This window comes from Aquarana catesbeiana, linkage group LG03 (assembly GCF_042186555.1).
Source record: "Aquarana catesbeiana isolate 2022-GZ linkage group LG03, ASM4218655v1, whole genome shotgun sequence".
In the NCBI taxonomy this organism is placed as follows: Eukaryota; Metazoa; Chordata; class Amphibia; order Anura; family Ranidae; genus Aquarana; species Aquarana catesbeiana.
Genome location: NC_133326.1, coordinates 647,448,507 through 647,468,016, shown reverse-complemented (window position 1 = coordinate 647,468,016; position 19,510 = coordinate 647,448,507). Strand labels below are relative to the sequence as shown.

The 19,510-nt window shown below is 41.8% G+C and overlaps 1 protein-coding gene and 1 long non-coding RNA gene across 4 annotated transcripts in view; one reads left to right on the top strand and one right to left on the bottom strand.

Annotated features, from left to right (window-relative positions):
- The window catches only part of LOC141133305 (beta-1,3-galactosyltransferase 1-like), an 86,990-nt gene extending 82,295 nt beyond the window's left edge, over positions 1 to 4,695 (top strand). For both annotated transcript variants that reach the window (XM_073622594.1, XM_073622595.1), the window contains exon 3: positions 264 to 4,695. In XM_073622594.1, coding sequence (XP_073478695.1) covers positions 264 to 1,309 — 1,046 coding nt within the window. In that variant the 3' untranslated portion in view covers positions 1,310 to 4,695. The remainder of the gene's footprint in view (positions 1 to 263) is intronic.
- LOC141133306 (uncharacterized) overlaps positions 1 to 19,510 on the bottom strand; it is an 82,391-nt gene that overhangs the window by 9,941 nt on the left and 52,940 nt on the right. The window contains exon 3 of one of the 2 annotated variants that reach the window (XR_012243045.1): positions 236 to 358. This is a non-coding gene — a long non-coding RNA (uncharacterized lncRNA). Of the gene's footprint in view, positions 1 to 235; positions 364 to 19,510 lie in introns of both variants that reach the window. The other variant, XR_012243044.1, reaches the window with a different exon arrangement.

The following is a 19,510-nucleotide window of genomic DNA, read 5'->3' as shown; positions in this document are numbered from 1 at the left end:
ACTTGTGTCTTATTTCAACCTCACCTACTATGTAACTATGTAACTGGATCAACTGTGGGTATAGGATTGTACAGTTTTTTTTTTTTTTTCTTTTATTGGTTGAACTAGACAGACTTGTGCTTTTTTTCAACCAGACTAATTATGTAACAATATGTAACTGACTATACAGCATAATAAGTATAGAGCGAGCTAATAAGTATAGAGCGAGCCCTGTTTTTTTGAGCAAAGTACTTACATGTAGATATTCTCTTATCTTTGTGCAGAGGTTCCGGTGGGATTCAGCTCAATGGAACGACGACGCTGTGTGGCGAGGATTTCTAGCTCCCTTCTGTTCACATTGATATTTGCATCTGGATACCTGTACTTTGAAAAAGAACAATGGCTCAATAAAAGATTGATGGTGTTTCGGGGGCATTTAAGTGACCAGGAAATCCCTCCTCCTGTAAACAACCTGACCTATCCAGGCTTCCAACACCCTCTGGCCCCCCCTTACCCTTACCCATACAAGTTCCTCATCAACCAGGAGAAGAAGTGCAAAGACCGGAACCCCTTTCTAGTCATAATGATAATTGGTACGTCTCATGATATCGATACTAGGCATGTAATTCGAGAAACCTGGGGCAATGAGAGTAATTACGATGTTGATGTGGTGAGGATCTTTTTGGTTGGTCTTCCAAATTTCGTGGTGAACAGAACCCAGAGGATGCTGGAGGAGGAAAGTGAAGCCTTTGGGGATATTGTCCAACAAGACTTCAAGGACACTTACTATAACCTGACTTTAAAAACCTTAATGGGCATGGAATGGGTTGCTAAATTCTGCCCCACAGCCAGCTACGTGGTGAAAATCGATAATGACATGTTCCTCAATGTAGACTACCTTGTCCACCAGCTTCTTCGCCCAGAACTTCCAGTCCGTACCAACTATTTCACAGGGTACATAGTGAAAAATACAAGACCACTGAGGGGTAAAGCATACAAATGGTATGTCCCTAAGGAAGTCTACCCCAATGATACCTACCCACCCTACTGCTCTGGACCTGGCTATGTCTTTTCTGCAGACATGGCAAAGAAAATATATGATATATCACAAGTGATTCGAGTCATCCCCATGGAAGACTCTTTTATGGGAATTTGCCTTTATGAACTCCATATTGCACCCACTGCACCCCCTCCAGGTATATTCAATGGTCACTGGATAAATTATAATCGTTGTCAATTTAACAAGCTCATTACAGTCCACCATTATGGGATTACTGAGCTGAGGACAGTATGGGCAGATTTTTGGACTAACAAAACTTTAGGATGCTGATAAAAGGCATTTAAATATTTTACAACTCAGGGACATGAGAGTGCTGGACTTTACAGTATCCTGTATGCACACCAATTTTGGTTCACTAGGTAGCACCCAACTGTTAGGATTTCCTCTGTATAAGGACCTAAAATAATTAAAGAGACCCTGCCTTAAAAAAAAAAAAGGTTTATACTTACTTTTCTGGTGGGTGGTAGATACTAACTATGGTTGTACATTTGGTCAAGTACTCACCGATAACAAGTACCAATACCGTTTGTGGTGCAATCTGAGCCCATACAAAATGAATAGGCTCAAATCGCACTGCAAAAAATTGCAACAAGAATACAGTGCGATTCCTGTCCTAATCGCATGCGGTTTCCTCCACCTCTCTTGTGTGATCCCAGTATAGAAATGCAGGAAAGCGCCATCTTAGGCTGGATACACATTATACAATTTTCTGTCGATTTTCAATCAGGCAGACCCTTGCACTACATGGTTTTGGTAAATCTAAAGGAAATCAGACAACAAAAGTTGTATAGTGTGTATGGGGTCTAAGAAGTGCAGCAATGGGCAAACAACCATTTTATTTATAAATGTTATGTTATCACAGTTCACAAGTTAAAAGTACATAATATGCTGTATATACTGTAAATATGGCTGTGTTGAAGCAGAAGTAAACTCTCCCCCTCCTATGCTGCTTTTCAATTAGACCATTATATTAAATTCTTATAACACATTATATAATATATATTAGCCCCAATCACATGTTCCATACTGTATTTAAGTTGTTTATACATTTGGTTCTCCTGGGATAAGCCAGCGCCATATTAAGTGTTGTTTTCCGTGTCTATAGTGGAAAATACTTTCGCCCCTCCATGTAGTTCTCACTATAATCTTGCGCATGTGCGATAGTTTTTCAGCCAAGCCTCCTTCTAGTTCCCGAGGTTGAGAATGTAGCCTTGTGGTATTGGAGTGCAGTGCTCACTGCTTAAAGGACTGACAACACAAAGAGCGTGCTTTGAAGAATCGCGGAAGAGGTGCGCATGCACCAGTGACGTCAATACAGATAACGGGATGGATTACAAGCAAACTAAGCAAGTAAGGTGACATCTGAGTACAGCGGTTAATAATGCTTTTAATGCTGATTTATATGTGCTAAGGTGATGGGAGAGAGTTTACTTCAACTTTAAGTTAATGCCAAATATTTAGGCCTTAAAATCGCATGTTTGCAAAACCGTGAAAAACTGTGATTGCCAAATTTGCAAATAGGTGACACATTAAAAACCTTTACAGCTCATCAGATTATAGATAGACCTACAGTAAATGATAGCCCAAAAATGATTTTAATATGTGTCGCACAATAGACTTTTAAGTACGTTCATCATAGCTGCACGTATTTGTTTGTTTGTGTATGTGCGCACGTGCAGGGAGTATTTTTGATCATTTCTATTTATTCCAATGTATTTAACCATTTTTGTTTTGTTTTTTTTATTTGACAAGTGACTGTTACCCTTTATAGAGACATAAGAGATGTCCCTGATCTACTGATTACCCGGCCACTGATAACTCCTTCAGTCTAGAGATTATTCACCAATCTTCCACTACTCCCCACCCCAAACCTCCTTGAAATGGTAAAAAATGTTCACAGCTGCTATCACTACTATTTTAACCATTTAAATTCCATGACGCAAAGTATAAGCCCTTGCCAAATAGAGGATTAACAAAGCTGGCCATTCTTTCTTCATTGTAAATGAAGAGCCAATCCACTAGCCCAGGCTTGAAAAGGGCAGTCTACTTTTCAGCTGATTAATCTGCCCTCCCAGTCCAGCACAATTCCACCCATCACAAGTGGGATGGCCGCCCAGGCACAGTTCGCACATGCATATCATGCGCGGTATTTTGATTACTTTGCATCATTTATGTATTTTTTTCCAATTTATAAATTATTGTCGAATTTATTGCACTGTATTTATAATCACAAATATTATTGCTGCTCTTTAAAATTAAATGTACCCGTATTTATTGGCGTATAACATGCACATTCAGGAAAAAATCTAAAATTTTAAATAAGGAACTTTGAAGCAAAATAAGGGTCAGTGCCCATCTACAGTCTCACCATTGCCATCAATGCAGCTTGATCAATGCCCATCTGCAGCCTCACCATTGCCTTCAATGCAACAGCCTCACCATTGCTTTCAATGCAGTAGCCTCACCATTGCCTTCAATGCAGCAGCCTCACCATTGCCTTCAATGCAGCAGCCTCACCATTGCCTTTAATGCAGCAGCCTTACCATTGCCATTAGTGTAGCCTGATCGATGCCCATCTGCAGCCTAGAGGGGAAAGGGAGAGGGGTGGGACGAGCGCTGACAGATTACATACAGTGAGAATCTCCTTTGATAGACAAAACAGTGGTCCAATGGCGTCCCAGGAGACGGGACTTCCTATTACAGAGGCCTCCCTGTAAACAGGAGATTCTCGCTGTATGTAATCTGAAGGCGCTGGTCCCGCCCTCCTCCCTGTCCCCTCGGAGGCAGCTAAAATTGAAGTATTAGCGTATAACACGCACACGCTATTTGCAGTGGATTTTCAGGGTGAAAAAGTGTGTGTTATACGCCATTAAATACAGTATCCTGCTTTCTTATCTCATTACGGTCAAGACTAAAAAACACATTGCACAGATGCACAGAATGCATTGCTGGGGGGATTCCTCTCTCCTCGGCCCGTGGCTGAGGAAAGGGGAATCCTCTCAGAAACACATTTTATTACAGTCACACACCATCAGAAGATGACATCCCAGAGGGCAGGCTTCACAAGTGTCAGCGCCAGAGCGGGCTTCTGTCAGCGGGTACCAGCATGACAGCAGTGCGGCTTACTTTGCAGCCTGGCCAGACAGTTCACCATCAGTGTGGAATTTTTATTACTCTGCATAATTTATTTTTAAATTAAACAAACAATACTGCTGAATTTATTGTCTTATATTTATTTTCACAAATATTATCGTTGCTCCTTTAAATGACATGTATCCTGAATTCCTATATTATTATGGTCAAGACTAAAAAACATTGCATAGATGCATAAAACACTTTTTTGTGGGGGATTATCCTCGCTTCAGCCTGAGGAGAGGGGAATCCCCCCAGAAATGCGTTGTTATAGGCACATGCCATCAAAAGACGACATTCCTGGAGGCGGGCTTTACAAGTGTCAGCGCCAGAACCGGCTTCTGTCAGCTGCTTAGTCCACAGCCTGGCGGGGCAGTTCACCATCGGATCAGATGGATGACAGGAGCAGTCCGGGGGGTACAGCGGCACATTGTCTCATTATAACTGCAGCCTCTGAAACTGTCTTTTTGTGAGTGCCTTTGCTATTTGTTAATGTTCAATAAACACCTATTGTTTTTACTAAACCCAGATCCCTTGCGCTGATTTCTCTTTGTTTTCGTTTTGTATATTAATGTAAAGGCCACTGGCTTCCAATGTAAAGGTGACCTTTCCTGCTGACTACCAATATAAAGAAGACATTTTTTGCTGACTACCAATAAATACCTCCCAACTGTCCCTGATTTGGAGGGACTGTCCCTGATTTGGAACAAAGTCCCTCCTCCCCTCTTTCCTCCTCATTTGTCCCTCATTTTGGTCTGATCTATATAGTTGTATATAAAATGCACTTTTTATCTTTCAAAAAGTCTAAGAACAAAAGGATGGAATTGAAACGGGACTTTGCGTGAGGCATGTCAAAGGGTTGCTATGAGCTTATTGATCAAAATCAAATTAAATTAATTCAAACCAATATTAAATCTATGATCCATGATGTTAAAATTATATAAATAGACAATACTTAGGACTGAATAGTGTAATCACAAAGATTTACATAATGATATTCATAGAAGATTATTTAATATAATTAATCGTTGGGCATGATATAGCAGATACAAACAATCAAACAGTAAACATAATTGATACAATTGGTACAAAATCAATACAAAGAGGGTTATCATAAAATATACAAGTTTGTTTGGGCATCCATAAGTTGGTAACTCAACGCGTTTCTTGGCTTTCAACCAATCTTTAGGAGTCAAGATGCATAGTGACTATAAAATAGAATAATGAGACATCTATTAATATACAAAATCATCTACATAGGTGGAAGGTAGGTAAAGAGGAAACGTCAGTTTCAATGGTACTTACAAATCTCCATAGGTTGATATCAACCACTGAAATGGGATTTCTCGGTGGTCTGGGTTAACACAGTCTCACCCGGGGTTGAGGCAGAGAACATCCCCCAAGATAGCCCAAGAAGAAACGGCCACCAGTGGTATCGGTGCACCCCAAAAAGTGTTTCCCGGTGCTAAACCTTTCATCCAATTACTAAATTGCTGCATCTGTAAATTTCAAAAGCCAATATAAAGTAATAGTAGTGGTAAAAAAAAAGCCCTCGTGGGCTTAACTAATCATTTATTTGTATAATTCTCCTCTAAGGGGGTGTGGCAGGAGGTGTGTCCCATGCCTGCATATTTTTGCTCAAAGGTGTCCCTCGTTCCCATCTCAAAAAGTTGGGAGGTATGCCAATATAAGGAAGTCATTTTTGTTGACTGCCGATGTAAGGCCCCTTTCACACAGGCGCCTCTCTGAAGCAGGATCCGCTTGCTCAGCAGGGGATTTCTCTGCTGATCCCTGCTGAGCAGGGGGATGACAGGATATGCAGAGCAGACACCAATACATCTCATCTATGGGGCAATCACCTGTCCGTTTCCATCCGATTTTGGTGGACAGGATCAGATCAGATGGTGTCGGGTGTCAGCGGACACATCCACCTCTTGATAGAAGAGACTGGCTGAAAAACTGACAGGCGGACCTGATTGGATCGCCCATGTAAAATGGGCCTAAGGCTGCATTCACACTTCAACAGGTAGCTTACCACTCTGCCAGCTGTCCGTTGCCGGCTGTGGTAGGGGGCAGTGTGACGCCTAATTCACTACATCGCACAGCTCCCTTTTTTTTTGTATGAACTTTAAGTGTATAAAATTTACCTTTCGTTCATGGCAATGGACAGCAGCATGAAAGGCTGCATTGCTGTACAGTGCCATGCAATTTGGTATGGTGCACTGCGTTAAAATGCAATGTCCTTGCGGTGACAAACATCTTACTGCATTGCAAAACATCTGTCACCACACATAGTGAGGTTGATTTACTAAAACTTAAGAGTGCAAAATCTGGTGCAGCTCTGCATAGTAGCCAATCAGCTTCTAACTTCAGCTTGTTCAAGTAAAGTGGAGGTCCGCCCCCCCGCCCCGAAAAATTTAAAGACAGCAGCTACAAATACTGCAGCTGCTGACTTTTAATATATGGAGACTTACCTGTCCAGGAAGCCCGTGATGTCAGCACCGCAGCCGATCTTTGGGTCAGCTGTCAGGTGCAGCCGCCGCCATTCCTGATAAGGGAACCCAGCAGTGATCCCAGGTTCACAAGAGCTGCGGGAATGAAGCCGTGCGAGTTCAGCTGAACTAGCGCAATTTCACTCCTGCATGTCAGTCCCGATTTCAACCGCCATTTCAGAGACATCTGTGCAGGGTCTGCACAGATGTCAATGTAAATCACAGCCCGAAATCGCAAAAAGTCATACAGAAACTACTTTTTGAAATCGGTGCGGCACCGCAAATGCATCGTCGCACCGATTAGGACAGTGCCATTGCCGGCAACTGCCGCAGATTTCACATGCAATTTGACGTCAAATTGTATGTCAAATTGCACCAGTGTGAACCAGAGCTGAAGCCTTTTGGCTTCACAGCCAGTTCCCTACTGTACATGTGCGAAGTGCGCTGCGCTTTCTAATTGGCTCGGTGGCGGAGGAAGGAGGAGGGGGGCCGAACTTCCGAGAGACGGCACTGTGGCACCATCCCTGGAAGTGAGGAAGGGGATCTTTCAAAAACAGATCCCCGTTTCCCCCCTGAAACATGCCAAATGTGGCACCAGAGGGGGGGGGGAGACAAATAAGCGGAAGTTCCACTTTTGGCTGGAACACTGATTTAAGCTTTGACAAAAATCTGGAAGCTGATTGGCCTCTTTGCAGAGCTGCACCAGATTTTGCACTCTCCAGTTTTAGTAAATCAGCCCCACTGTGAATTAGCCCTGAAGGCTATCTTTCTGCTGACTGCAAATGTAAAGGCTACCTGTCTGCTGAGAGGCAATGTAAAGGTTACCTTATCTCTGACTGCTAATGTAAAGGCAACATTTACACTGATGTAAACATTTGCCCCAATGGGCAGTATTTACACCAACTGTCAATGTAAAGCAGCCATTTTTCACTGAGCTGAGGAAAGGTACAGCTAAAGCTCATTTGGCTGTACTTCTACTGTGGATCATTCACAGGAGTGCAGTGCGTTCTGCATTCCTGTGACCCATTTGCAGCAGACAACGGCCTGAAGCCCTCTGTCTGCTGATGTCATAGAGCCAGTTCAGGATACAGAAAGATCTAAAATATAAAACATTCACATTCTTCTCTTTTAATGTAAAAGGGATATTTTTCATAGTGTCCATCAATGTAAAGAGGACATTTTTCTCTAAATGTCAATATAAAGGAGGCCTTTACACTAATCAATAATGTAAGAAGGGCCTTTCAAATGTAAAGGGGGAATAAGAGACCACTAAACTCCAGTTAACCACTTACGGACGGCTGTTTGAAGGAGGATATCGTTGTTATGGCAGCAGCTAGCTGCCATAACCCTGGTATCCCCGTCTTCAGCGGGCGGTCCACTACAAGATAAAATCTATCTTTGCGGCGGATTCGCCGCGAGATCACTTTTATTGATGGTGGGAGAGGGGCCCGACCCCCCTTTCCGCCGCGATCCGGTGCCCTCCGCCGCTTACCGGAGCATTCGGCAGCAGCGGAGGCGATCGCGTCTGTTCTGATGTCAAGTATGGAGACGAGTGAGGGGAAGATGGCCCCCACCCATACAATTGCTGGGCAGAAGCGACGTCAAAACGTCACTTCCGCCCACAGCTCTTAATAGGGGCATTTTTTTTAAAATAATTCTTTTAAATTACAATTTTTTTTTTCTTAATTGCATTTTAGTCTAAATATGAGATCTGAGGTCTTTTTGACCCCAGATCTCATATTTAAAGCTGAGTTCCACACAAAAATGGAACTTCCGCTTTTTCGAACCCTCCCCCCCTCCGGTGTCACATTTGGCACCTTTCAGGGGGGAGGGGGGTGCAGATACCTGTCTAAGACAGGTATCTGCACCCACTTCCTGGCATAGACTCCCACGGGAGTCTACGCCGCTTCCCGTCCCTCCGCGCTGACTCCTGGAAAACACACAGGTCCCATGAGATAGCGGAGATGTGCAGTAGGGAATCGGGAAGTGAAGCCACAATGCTTCACTTCCTGATTATTTTAACTAGGATGGCGGCGGCAGCTGCCGAGAGTCCAGCGAGTGATCGGCGTCGGCTGCCGACGTTGCTGGACCCTGGGACAGGTAAGTGTCCATTTATTAAAAGTCAGCAGCTGCAGTATTTGTAGCTGCTGGCTTTTAATTTTTTTTTAGGTGGACTCCCACTTTAAGAGGTCCTGTCATGCTTTTTTCTATTACAAGGCATGTTTTTTTTTTTAAAAAAACACTGTAAAAATAAAAAATAAAAGGTAAAATAAATGAAAAAAAAATGTTTAAATGCGCCCCGTCCCGACGAGCTTGCATGCAGAAGCAAACGCATATGTGAGTAGCGCCTGCATATGAAAACGGTGTTCAAACCACACATGTGAGGTATCACCGCGATCGGTAGAGTGAGAGCAATAATTCTAGCCCTAGACCTCCTCTGTAACTTAAAACATGCAACCTGTAGAATTTTTTATATGTCGCCTATGAAGATTTTTAAGGGTAAAAGTTTGCCGCCATTCCACGATTGGGCGCAATTTTAAAGCGTGACATGTTGGGTATCAATTTACTCGGTGTAATGTTATCTTTCACAATATAAAAAAAAATGGGCTAACTTTACTGTTGTTGTTTTTTAATTCAAAAAGTGTATTTTTTTCAAAAAAAGTGCGCTTGAGGGGGGAGGAGCTGATACCCAAGATGGCCGCTCAGTAAGCTAGAGTGGCAGACACGCTGACATGCTTCAGAGGTCGGAGACGCTGTAAAGCGGCAAGCTGCAGGGAGCTGACACACATCCGCAGCCTGATTCACAGCAAAATAGGCACAAACAGCTTAACAGGGGAAGATCAGTGAAAAGCCCTACCTGTGGGGTGCCGGCTGAGAGACTGGAGACCGAACCACGGGGGCGCACAGCCATACGAGTGCCTGGCGGGTCTGCACACACAGACGGCGGACTCGGCGGAGACGGCTCGCTGGCGGGAGCGCGCGGCGCGGGAGAGTCTCGAGGATCAAGCCGGCAGAGATCAGGAGGCTAAGAGATCCCCATATTGTGCTACACTCTGTGAGGAAAATCTTACCTAGGCAAAGCTATCACTGCACGGAGCTGGTAAGATAAATGAATATGTCACTGACCTAATTTGTATGGACATATAAGATACCTGCAAGATAATACATGGAAAGATTTTGGTAACCCCTTTATGCCAAAGACAGTTATTAACATATGGTTACTTGCCTGAAATAATAGACTAGCTGACCGGTGGATTTGATTGAGCGGCTTGAGGGAGGAGAGCCCAATTACTGCTTAATAGGAAGATAAGGAAGATTTAAGCACAAAGAATATTGACAGGGCTGGAGAAACTACTACAGGGAGGTGGTTGATAAAAATCGGTAAAATATGGCGCCCAAAAAGGGAAATAAAACACCACAACCGCAGAAAAATAAAAAAGATAAAGAGGAGGGTAAAAGTAAAAACCCCACTGGGATACAAACTACACAAACGGCAGATATTAAGGAGATATTTCAACAATTACAGCTACAATCTCCCCGTGCAATACAAGCCATACAAACGCCACAAGATATTTCAAATATAGCGGAAATCTCTGGGGCATCTAGATCATCAGGAGAAATGCAATCACAACACCCTAGAAGTAGCTTACTATTAGATACCACAGGTTCGGGTAATGATCCAAAAGAACTGGAAAAAGAGAATTGGGATATGAAGAAATATATCCAATCCCTGCCAACTAGGGAAGATATGGACCAATATGTCTTTAGATTGGAGAATTCATACAAAATGGAGTTACTGGAGCTTAAGGAGTCTATTAAAAACATACAAGAAAAAACAGTTGCACTAGACACTAAAGTCTTGAAAATTGAGCAGGAAACAAGGAAGTTAAAGGAAGACACGCAAAAACAAGGAAAGCAAATACATCAGCTAATTAACAATATGGATGAGCAAGAAAATAGAAGCAGGAGATCCAATATTAGAATAAGAGGTTTAAAAGAGGATGTTGGGGCCAAAGAGTTGATAAATACGCTGTTAAAGATATTCCAAGAACTAATCCCGGGGATTGAAATAAAGGATTTGATAATCGATCGGGCCCATAGAACAACAGGAATAAGAAGATTGGATCCTAGCATGCCACGAGACGTTATATGCAAGATGCAATATGCTCATATAAAAGACAGGATTATGTATGCTGCACGTCTGAAGAATTCTATTTTATATGAGGGTGCCACAGTACAATTTTTTCAAGACTTGTCTAAATTTACACTAGACCGTAGAAGGGCGTTAAAACCTCTAGTGGAACAGTTAAGGAAAAGTAATCTCCAGTATAGATGGAAATTCCCATTCCAATTACAGGCACAGAAAGAGGGTCATACTGCAATTTTTAAGGGTCTTGAGGACCTACCGCAGTTTCTGTCAATTCTCAACTTACCAGCAATAGAACTACCGGACTGGCCTGTTTCATATATAAAAATGCTTAGATAATCGTGCTGAGATGTCGGGGGAGGGGGGGTGGGGGGTAGAGAGCCTCTAACAGCATGTGCTAATGGGGGGGGAGGGGGGGTTTGTTTTTTTTTTTTTTTTTTTTTTTTTTTTTGAACATAGGGTTTCGCACAAATTGAGAACACTATACAAAATTTTTTTTTTTTTTTTGATAGTTGAAAACTACACTATTTGGCAGTGGAGCGGGAGATTTGGGTTGGCATTGATACACTTTTTATATAAGTGGTGATTATTTTATACAAATTGACATACACTGAAATAAACACTGTTTATAGGGCATTAGGGGAGGTTGGGTTATGGTGTTATTATAGGTGTGAGATAAGGTGATAGATGGGGTGGGGTGAGGGGGTATCTCCCCCTTTTTTTTTTTTTTTTCTTCTTCTTGGGATAAACATAGTGTCCAACACCAATTTTTGAACACTATTTATTTCTCTGATTCTCGACATTAACACTAGGGTGGAATAGCGTGTGGGATTTGGGTAGGCGTTGACATAAGTCAATTTTTTTTTTTTTTTTTTTCTTGGGATAAACATAGTGTCCAGCACCAATTTTTGAACACAAATTATTTTTCTGATACTCAATTTTAACAATAGGGTGGAATAGAGTGTGGGATTTGGGTAGGCGTTGACATAAGTCAAAATTTTTTTTTTTTTTTTTTTTTATCTTGGGATAAACATAGTGTCCAGCACCAATTTTTGAACACTATTTATTTTTTTGATACTTGACATTAACACTAGGGTGGAATAGAGTGTGGGATTTGGGTAGGCGTTGACATAAGTCAATTTTTTTTTTTTTTTTTTTGTAGTTGGTTTGTGTATAATTGACAACACCATAGCACTCACTGTTTAAGGTGTTTAAGGCAACATAGGGGGATGGGTGGGTCATGGGGTTTTACATGTATGTGATAGGGAGACTGTTGGGGGGAGGGGAGGGTGGGTTTTTTTTTTTTTTTTTTTTTTACAGGACCAAAGTATATTACATAACATCACATATCAGGATGCTGGTTTCTGGTCATGTAGCGTTTATAGTTTTTTCAGGTTATGAGCATGTATGCTATCAATATTCTATGTATAGGGTTACACAGGGATTAATATGATATAGAGATTTGGTAGGGGGAGGGCACGGGGATGGGTGTTTCCCCCTTTCCCCCTCTCCCCCCCTTTTTTTTTTTTTTCTTTTTTTTCCTTTCCCTTTTCTTGCCCTCCCCCCCGGACTAGGTATGGTAATATCGTATGTATACTCTCAAGAATGTTGCGGAGAGATGTAGATATGATCTGGGGAGGTTGCTGTCCCCTATGAAAGGATGTCCCCCCCCCCCTGACCCCAATACCAGCGTGGGGTTGGGTATTATAATGAAATATAAGTTTGGTTTTTTTTTTTTGTTAATATATTTAAAAAATCAGCGTGATGCCACCGACTGGGTGGCGGTAATTGGAAGTCAGGCTCCGTTCCCCCTAGTTTAGGGAACTTACAGTAATAGTAAGATAGACTGTTTATAGTCACTAGGGTACGAATAGGTGTGTGTGATAGTGGGTGCGTGTGGGTTGTATAGGTTGTTTTTCCTGTTATTTTTTTATTTATTTTTTTTTTTCCTCTTCCTCTTTCCCATCTCTTTGCCCTTTTCCCCCTAAGTTGTAAAGAGCAATGAATATTTGTTCCTACAATATTAGGGGTCTTAATTCGGCCTCGAAAAGATCACAGGTTTTATATTCACTTCACAAGCAGAAGGTTGGGGTCATCTTCTTTCAGGAGACGCATTTTCGGTCGGATCATATTCCTAATCTTCAAAATAAATACTACACCACATGGTTTCATGATTCCTATGGGTACTCTAAGTCGAGAGGGGTGTCTATTGCAATTCATAGAACAATTCCTTATCAGGTCATAGAAGAATGGCGTAATAGGGATGGTAGAGCAATACTACTTAAGCTTATTATATATGGTAAAAAATACACCCTCATAAACCTATATCTACCTAATCAAAATCAGATTAAAGTAGGTTTGCAACTGATAAGTCAACTCCTGGGAAAAGCAGAAGGTATAGTAATAGTCGGGGGGGATTTCAATTTTGTTATGGATAGTGCGATTGACACCACAACACCGACGACTGCTCAGGGTAGTAAAGATAAAAAGAAATTTAAAGAATTATTGACTAAATGTCAGCTGGTGGATATATGGCGCCTCATGCACCCAATAGAGAAGAATTATACATACTATTCTAACGTTCATGGATCATATCATCGTATAGATTTCTTCCTAATAAACCAGAGAGGGATAAACAACATCTTAACTGCAGAGATAGGTAACTCAGTATGGTCCGATCATGCACCCGTTTTTCTGAAAATAGATCTACTTCTGGGGGAGAACAATAGGGGTAATTGGCGTCTTAATGATAACCTACTCTATGATGAGGGGCGTGCAACGGAAATAGGAAAAGCAATAATGGATTTCATTAATGACCATAATGGAGATACTACGTCTTTGCCTATACAATGGGAAGCACTGAAATGTGTGCTGCGAGGTCTATTTATAAAACATGGGGCTAGATTGAAAAAACAGAAAAATTGTAGAATAACTCAATTATTTAAAGCAATAGAGAGCGCGGAAACGCAACATAAACAAAATCTTACGCGTGAAACATTAATGATAGTAACAGAGTTGAAAGCAGAACTGCAAACACTATTAAATGAAAAGACATTATATGTGAGGGATAAAAGCCGGGCCCTATTTTATCAGCAGGGCAATAAGCCAGGTAAATTACTGGCGAGGGCCCTAAAAAATAGATGCAGCACATTACCGATTGCCAGGATAAAGACGGATGCCGGAGAGGTGAGGTATGATCCAGAAGGGATTCTAAAAGAGTTTCAAGCATTCTACACGAAATTATATAACATACCTAACTGTAAGATGGATAGTAACCCAGAATTGGTCCAACAAAAAATACAACAGTATATAAAGGAAACAGCAATCCCGACTTTAACACCCATGGAGTCATGCCAGCTTGAGCGTGACTTTTCTACGGAAGAAATTCAAACAGTAATTGACTCGCTAATACCCGGGAAAAGTCCAGGCCCGGACGGCTTCACCCCTCGGTTTTATAAAACTTTTAAGAAAGAACTTATGCCCATGATGAAACAGGCCTTTAATGCGGTATCTACAGCAGTGCCCTTTTGCTCTCAGAGTATGCAGGCGTATATCACGCTAGTACCAAAACCGGATAAGGATCATACCCTGTGCGGGAATTACAGACCGATTTCCTTGACAAACCTTGATCTTAGAATATATTCAAAAATCATTGCCAATAGACTTACCCCTATAATACCTGATTATATACACCTGGACCAGGTAGGATTTGTTAAGGGAAGAGAGGCCAGGGACAATACCCTGAAAACGCTTACATTGATGGAATTTGTACAGAGGGGCTCCATCCCATCCTGTTTATTGGCAATAGATGCTGAAAAAGCGTTTGACAGGGTGGGATGGAGCTTTCTTAAAGAGACACTTATACAGTGGGGGCTTGGGTCTGTAATGATAGATAAGATAATGACCCTGTACCAAAACCCAACAGCCAAGATCCGGGCGAATAGTAGCTTGTCCGGAGAAATAGCTATAGCAAATGGAACCAGACAGGGCTGTCCTTTATCTCCAATATTATATATACTAATCATGGAACACTTATTAAATGCAATCAGGGCAAACAAAGATATACAAGGTGTAAGAGTGGGGGACATAGAGTACAAGCTGTCTGTCTACGCAGATGACATCTTGCTGTACGTTACAAACCCGTTAATAACACTACCAAACCTGATAATGGAGTTTAATCGTTTTGGCTCCCTGAGTAACTTCAAAGTCAACTATAATAAATCTGAGGCAATGAATATTAATATGTCTAAAGACTTGGCAGAATTACTCAAGAAGGACTTTTCTTTTCGATGGCAGGAAAACGCTATTAAATATCTCGGTACCTATATCCCTATGGATTTGAAGAAATTGGAAGAATATAATTATATTCCGCTGGTGCAAAAAATAACGAAAACTCTCCAGATATATAATAGAGGCACTTTTTCATGGCTAGGCAGGGTAAATGTCATAAAAATGGACATACTTCCGAAGATATTGTACATCCTACAAACGATCCCGTTGTTCCCTGCAGCAAGCATCATGAAAAAAATATCCAGGGTTATTGGGCAATTCGTCTGGGCAGGTAAGACGCCCAGAATTAGTAGAAAGGTACTAAACATGACTAAAGCAAATGGGGGTCTCTCTCTCCCGGATATAGCAATATATCTTAGGGCAGTAATGGTTACTAGAGTGGTAGATTGGTTTCATAATGGGAACAATAAACAGTGGGTGGGACTAGAGGAAGAGATCACCGGGTTGAAGCTGAAATCTTTGCCTTGGATTAAAAAAACGTATAGCTCGCCGTATGGATATATACCCTTTTTAGTAGCTTCAACAATCAAAGCTTGGGACATATTGATCAAAGTGGGACGAGTCTCCACTTTCAGAGGACCCATGACACCTCTGTTTGATAACCCAGAATTCCCACTCTCTTTTGGAGTAAAGTCATTCCTCAAATGGTATAGTCATAACGATACGAGGATAATAGAAACATTGGAGGGAAATAAGGTACTTCCGTTAGAGACCATGGGGGAGGAATATAGAAAAGAATGGATGCAGCATGGTCTATTCCAAAGATATGTTGCATCCCTTATAAAAGAAGCAGAAATAGTTAGACCCTTAATGGCGTTAGAAAAAATCCTTATTCAGGCGGATAGACCGATACATGTACTATCGAAAGTATATAAAATTTTAATTGAGGAGGATCAAAAGTTAGAGTTGCCATACATCAGGAAATGGGAAGAGGAATTAGGGATGGAGATTCCTAGGAAAGATTGGGAAAAAGCTATAGCAGTCACACATAAACTTTCTGTGTCTACTAAACACCAAGAAAGAAATTATAAGATCCTAGCCAGATGGTATAAGTGCCCTGTGGACCTTCATAGGATAAGCCCAATCAATAAAGAGGAATGCTGGAGATGTCAGGAAAAGACAGGTACAATGTCCCATATATGGTACTATTGCTCTAAAATCCTTCCATTCTGGCAGAAAATTTTTGAGATTTTCAGGGCTATGACAGCGAAGGAACTTTACCCAAATATACAAATTGCAGTATTATCCATGATACCAGGTTCACTGAAAAGTATAAAGAAAGGCCCACTAAAATATTTTCTAACAGCTGCGCGTACCTGTATAGCTAGAAAATGGAAATGCGTAGATGCACCCTCCATGTTGGATTGGGAGCGTGAGATGACAGAGATGCGGACACTGGATGAAAGAAAGTTGATAGAGGAAGGATCTAATAAACAGATTAAGCGTACAACAGCTATTTGGGATGGGTGGGCAGCATTTAGTGCCTCGTCAGAATTACTACGCGAGGTACAGGAGGCTGGGAACTCTTAAGGATATAGGTGTATATGATTGGGAGAGAAGAGGTTATATTTATTCATCCTCGTTCCCTTCCCTTCCCCCCCTTTTCCTTTTTTTATTTTTTTTTTTTATTTTTTTTTTCACCTGTTTATGTCTGTGGGTGGGTTATGCATGGGGTGTATGATAGGGTTGTATGGTTGACTGCTAGGTTGTATTTAGATGGTATGTTTACAGGATGGTAGTATCACATCAATGTCATATGGAATAACCACCATCTATGTGATGTATGTGCTTTCCTCTTTAATGTTTTTTCTGCAATAATGTTAAAAATTGTAAACTGTTTGGATAAATAAAGATATTAAAAAAAAAAAAAAAAGTGCGCTTGTAAGACCGCTGCGCAAATACGGTGTGACAGAAAGTATTACAACGACCGCTATTTTATTCTCTAGGGTGTTACAAAAAAATGTATAATGTTTGGGGTTTCTAAATAATTCTCTAGCATATCTTTTTTATACCATACTGTAGAGTATAAGATTTCCTATCATTTGAGCCCAGTCTTGCCACACAGAGTTATTCCATCTCTGAGCAATCCTCTTTTTTTGTTCAGTGAGATAAATCTTGACAAACTGAGAAAAACTTTGTCAAATACTCCCCCTTGCTGTGAGTGACAGGTGATTTACATATCTCGTGCACTAGCCTAAGACATTCAGTATTTTTTAATCCCCCCACTCCTTTCTTCAGCAGCTCTGCAAGGATTGGCTGTTCCATACCTCAGCATGATTTGGCATGCTGAAGTCATGTGGTTACTTTCCTGTCTTTTCACTGGATGTTAGAGATCATAGCAGAAGTTCAGTGTTAGAAATACACAGGGGAATGTAGAGGTGGGCGGGGAGTCTACTGATGTCACGACTCCACCCACCGAGCTCCAGACAACAGACCCACCCACAGAATATGCAGTTTTTTGGGTCTAATAACAGACAAAGGGGAGACATTTGACAGGTAAAGATACATGCAGGAGGCATGTATATCCTTATAGATAACCCCTATGGCAGTAGTTTAGAAAGGATGACATTGGGTTTACATCCACTTTAAGTGGTTAAATAAGAATCTTATTAGGGTGCCTAAGGAGTAGGGATGAGCTTCGAGTTTGAGTCGAACTCATGTTCGATTTGAACATCGACTGTTCGCTAGTTCGCCGAACAGCAAACAATTTGGGGTGTTCGCGGCAAATTCGAAAGCCGCGGAACACCCTTTAAAAGTCTATGGGAGAAATCAAAAGTGCTAATTTTAAAGGCTTATATGCATGGTATTGTCATAAAAAGTGTTTGGGGACCTGGGTCCTGCCCCAGGGGACATGGATCAATGCAAAAAAAGTTTTAAAAAACGGCTGTTTTTTCGGGAGCAGTGATTTTAATAATGCTTAAAGTGAAACAATAAAAGTGTAATATTCCTTTAAATTTCGTACCTGGGGGTTGTCTATAGTATATTATTTAAATGATAATCTGCTTTTAAACTGTGTGTAAAAGTGATTTCTACACTGAAATATCTAAAAGTCTGAGAAGATATAAATTCCCCGTTTTTGTACAACTAGGTGCCAACACAACTGAGACAACCCCCAGGTACGGAAGGGGTGCATGTTTCCCTAGTTTAGAACAGTCTGACAGCAAAATGACATTTCAAAGGAAAAAAAGTCATTTAAAACTACTCGCGGCTATTAATGAATTGCCGGTCCGACAATACACATAAAAGTTCATTGACAAAAACAGCATGGGAATTCCCCAGAGGGGAACCCCTGAACAAAATTTTAAAAAATGACGTGGGGGCCCCCCTAAATTCCATACAAGGCCCTTCAGGTCTGGTATGGATATAAAGGGGAACCCCGGCCAAAATTGAAAAAAAAATGGTGTGGGGTCCCCCTCAAAATCTATACCAGACCTTGTAGGTCTGGTATGGATTTTAAGGGGAACCCCGCACCAAAATAAAAAAAATGGCGTGGGTCCCCCCAAAAATCCATACCAGACCCTTATCCGAGCATGCAACCTGGCAGACCGCAGGAAAAGAGGGGGGGATGAGAGAGCGCCCCCCCTCCTGAACCGTACCAGGCAACATGCCCTCAACATTGGGAGGGTGTTTTGGGGTCCCCCCCAAAGCACCTTGTCCCATGTTGATGGGGACAAGGGCCTCATCCCCACAACCCTTGCCTTGTGGTTGTGGGGGTCTGCGGGCAGGGGGCTTATCGGAATCTGGAAGCCCCCTTTAACAAGGGGACCCCCAGATCCCGGCCCTCCCCCCTGTGTGAAATGGTAAGGGATACCCCTATCATTTCACAAAAAAAGTGTCAAAAATGTTAAAAATGACAAGAGACAGTTTTTCTATCTTCTTTCTTCTATCTTCTATCTTACTTCGGTTTCTTCCTCCATCTTCTTCTTCTGGTTCTTCTGGTTCTTCCTCCGGTGTTCTCGTCCGGCATCTTCCTCCGTGGTGTCTTCTTTCCTTCTTCTTCTCGGGCGGCTCCGCATCCACCATGATGGGAGGCTCCCGCTGTGTGACGCATCTCCTCTTCTGACGGTTCTTAAATAATGGAGGACGTGGCCACCCGGTGACCCCGCCCCCCTCTGATGCATGGGGACTTGATGGGGACTTCCCTGTGGCATTCCCCGTGATGTCAGAAGGGGTGGGGGTCACCCGTTACGTAATGAGCATGATATAATTGCCTAAATAGTACTGAAATATGCGGTATATTATTTAAATGATAATCTGCTTTTAAACTGTGTGAAAAAGTGATTTCTTCACTGAAATATCTAAAAGTCTGAGAAGAGATAAATTACCCGTTTTTGTACAACTAGGTGCCAACACAACTGAGCATGCTCAGACCTGCAAATAGCTCTCATTTTTGCTCCAGTGTCTTTTTTA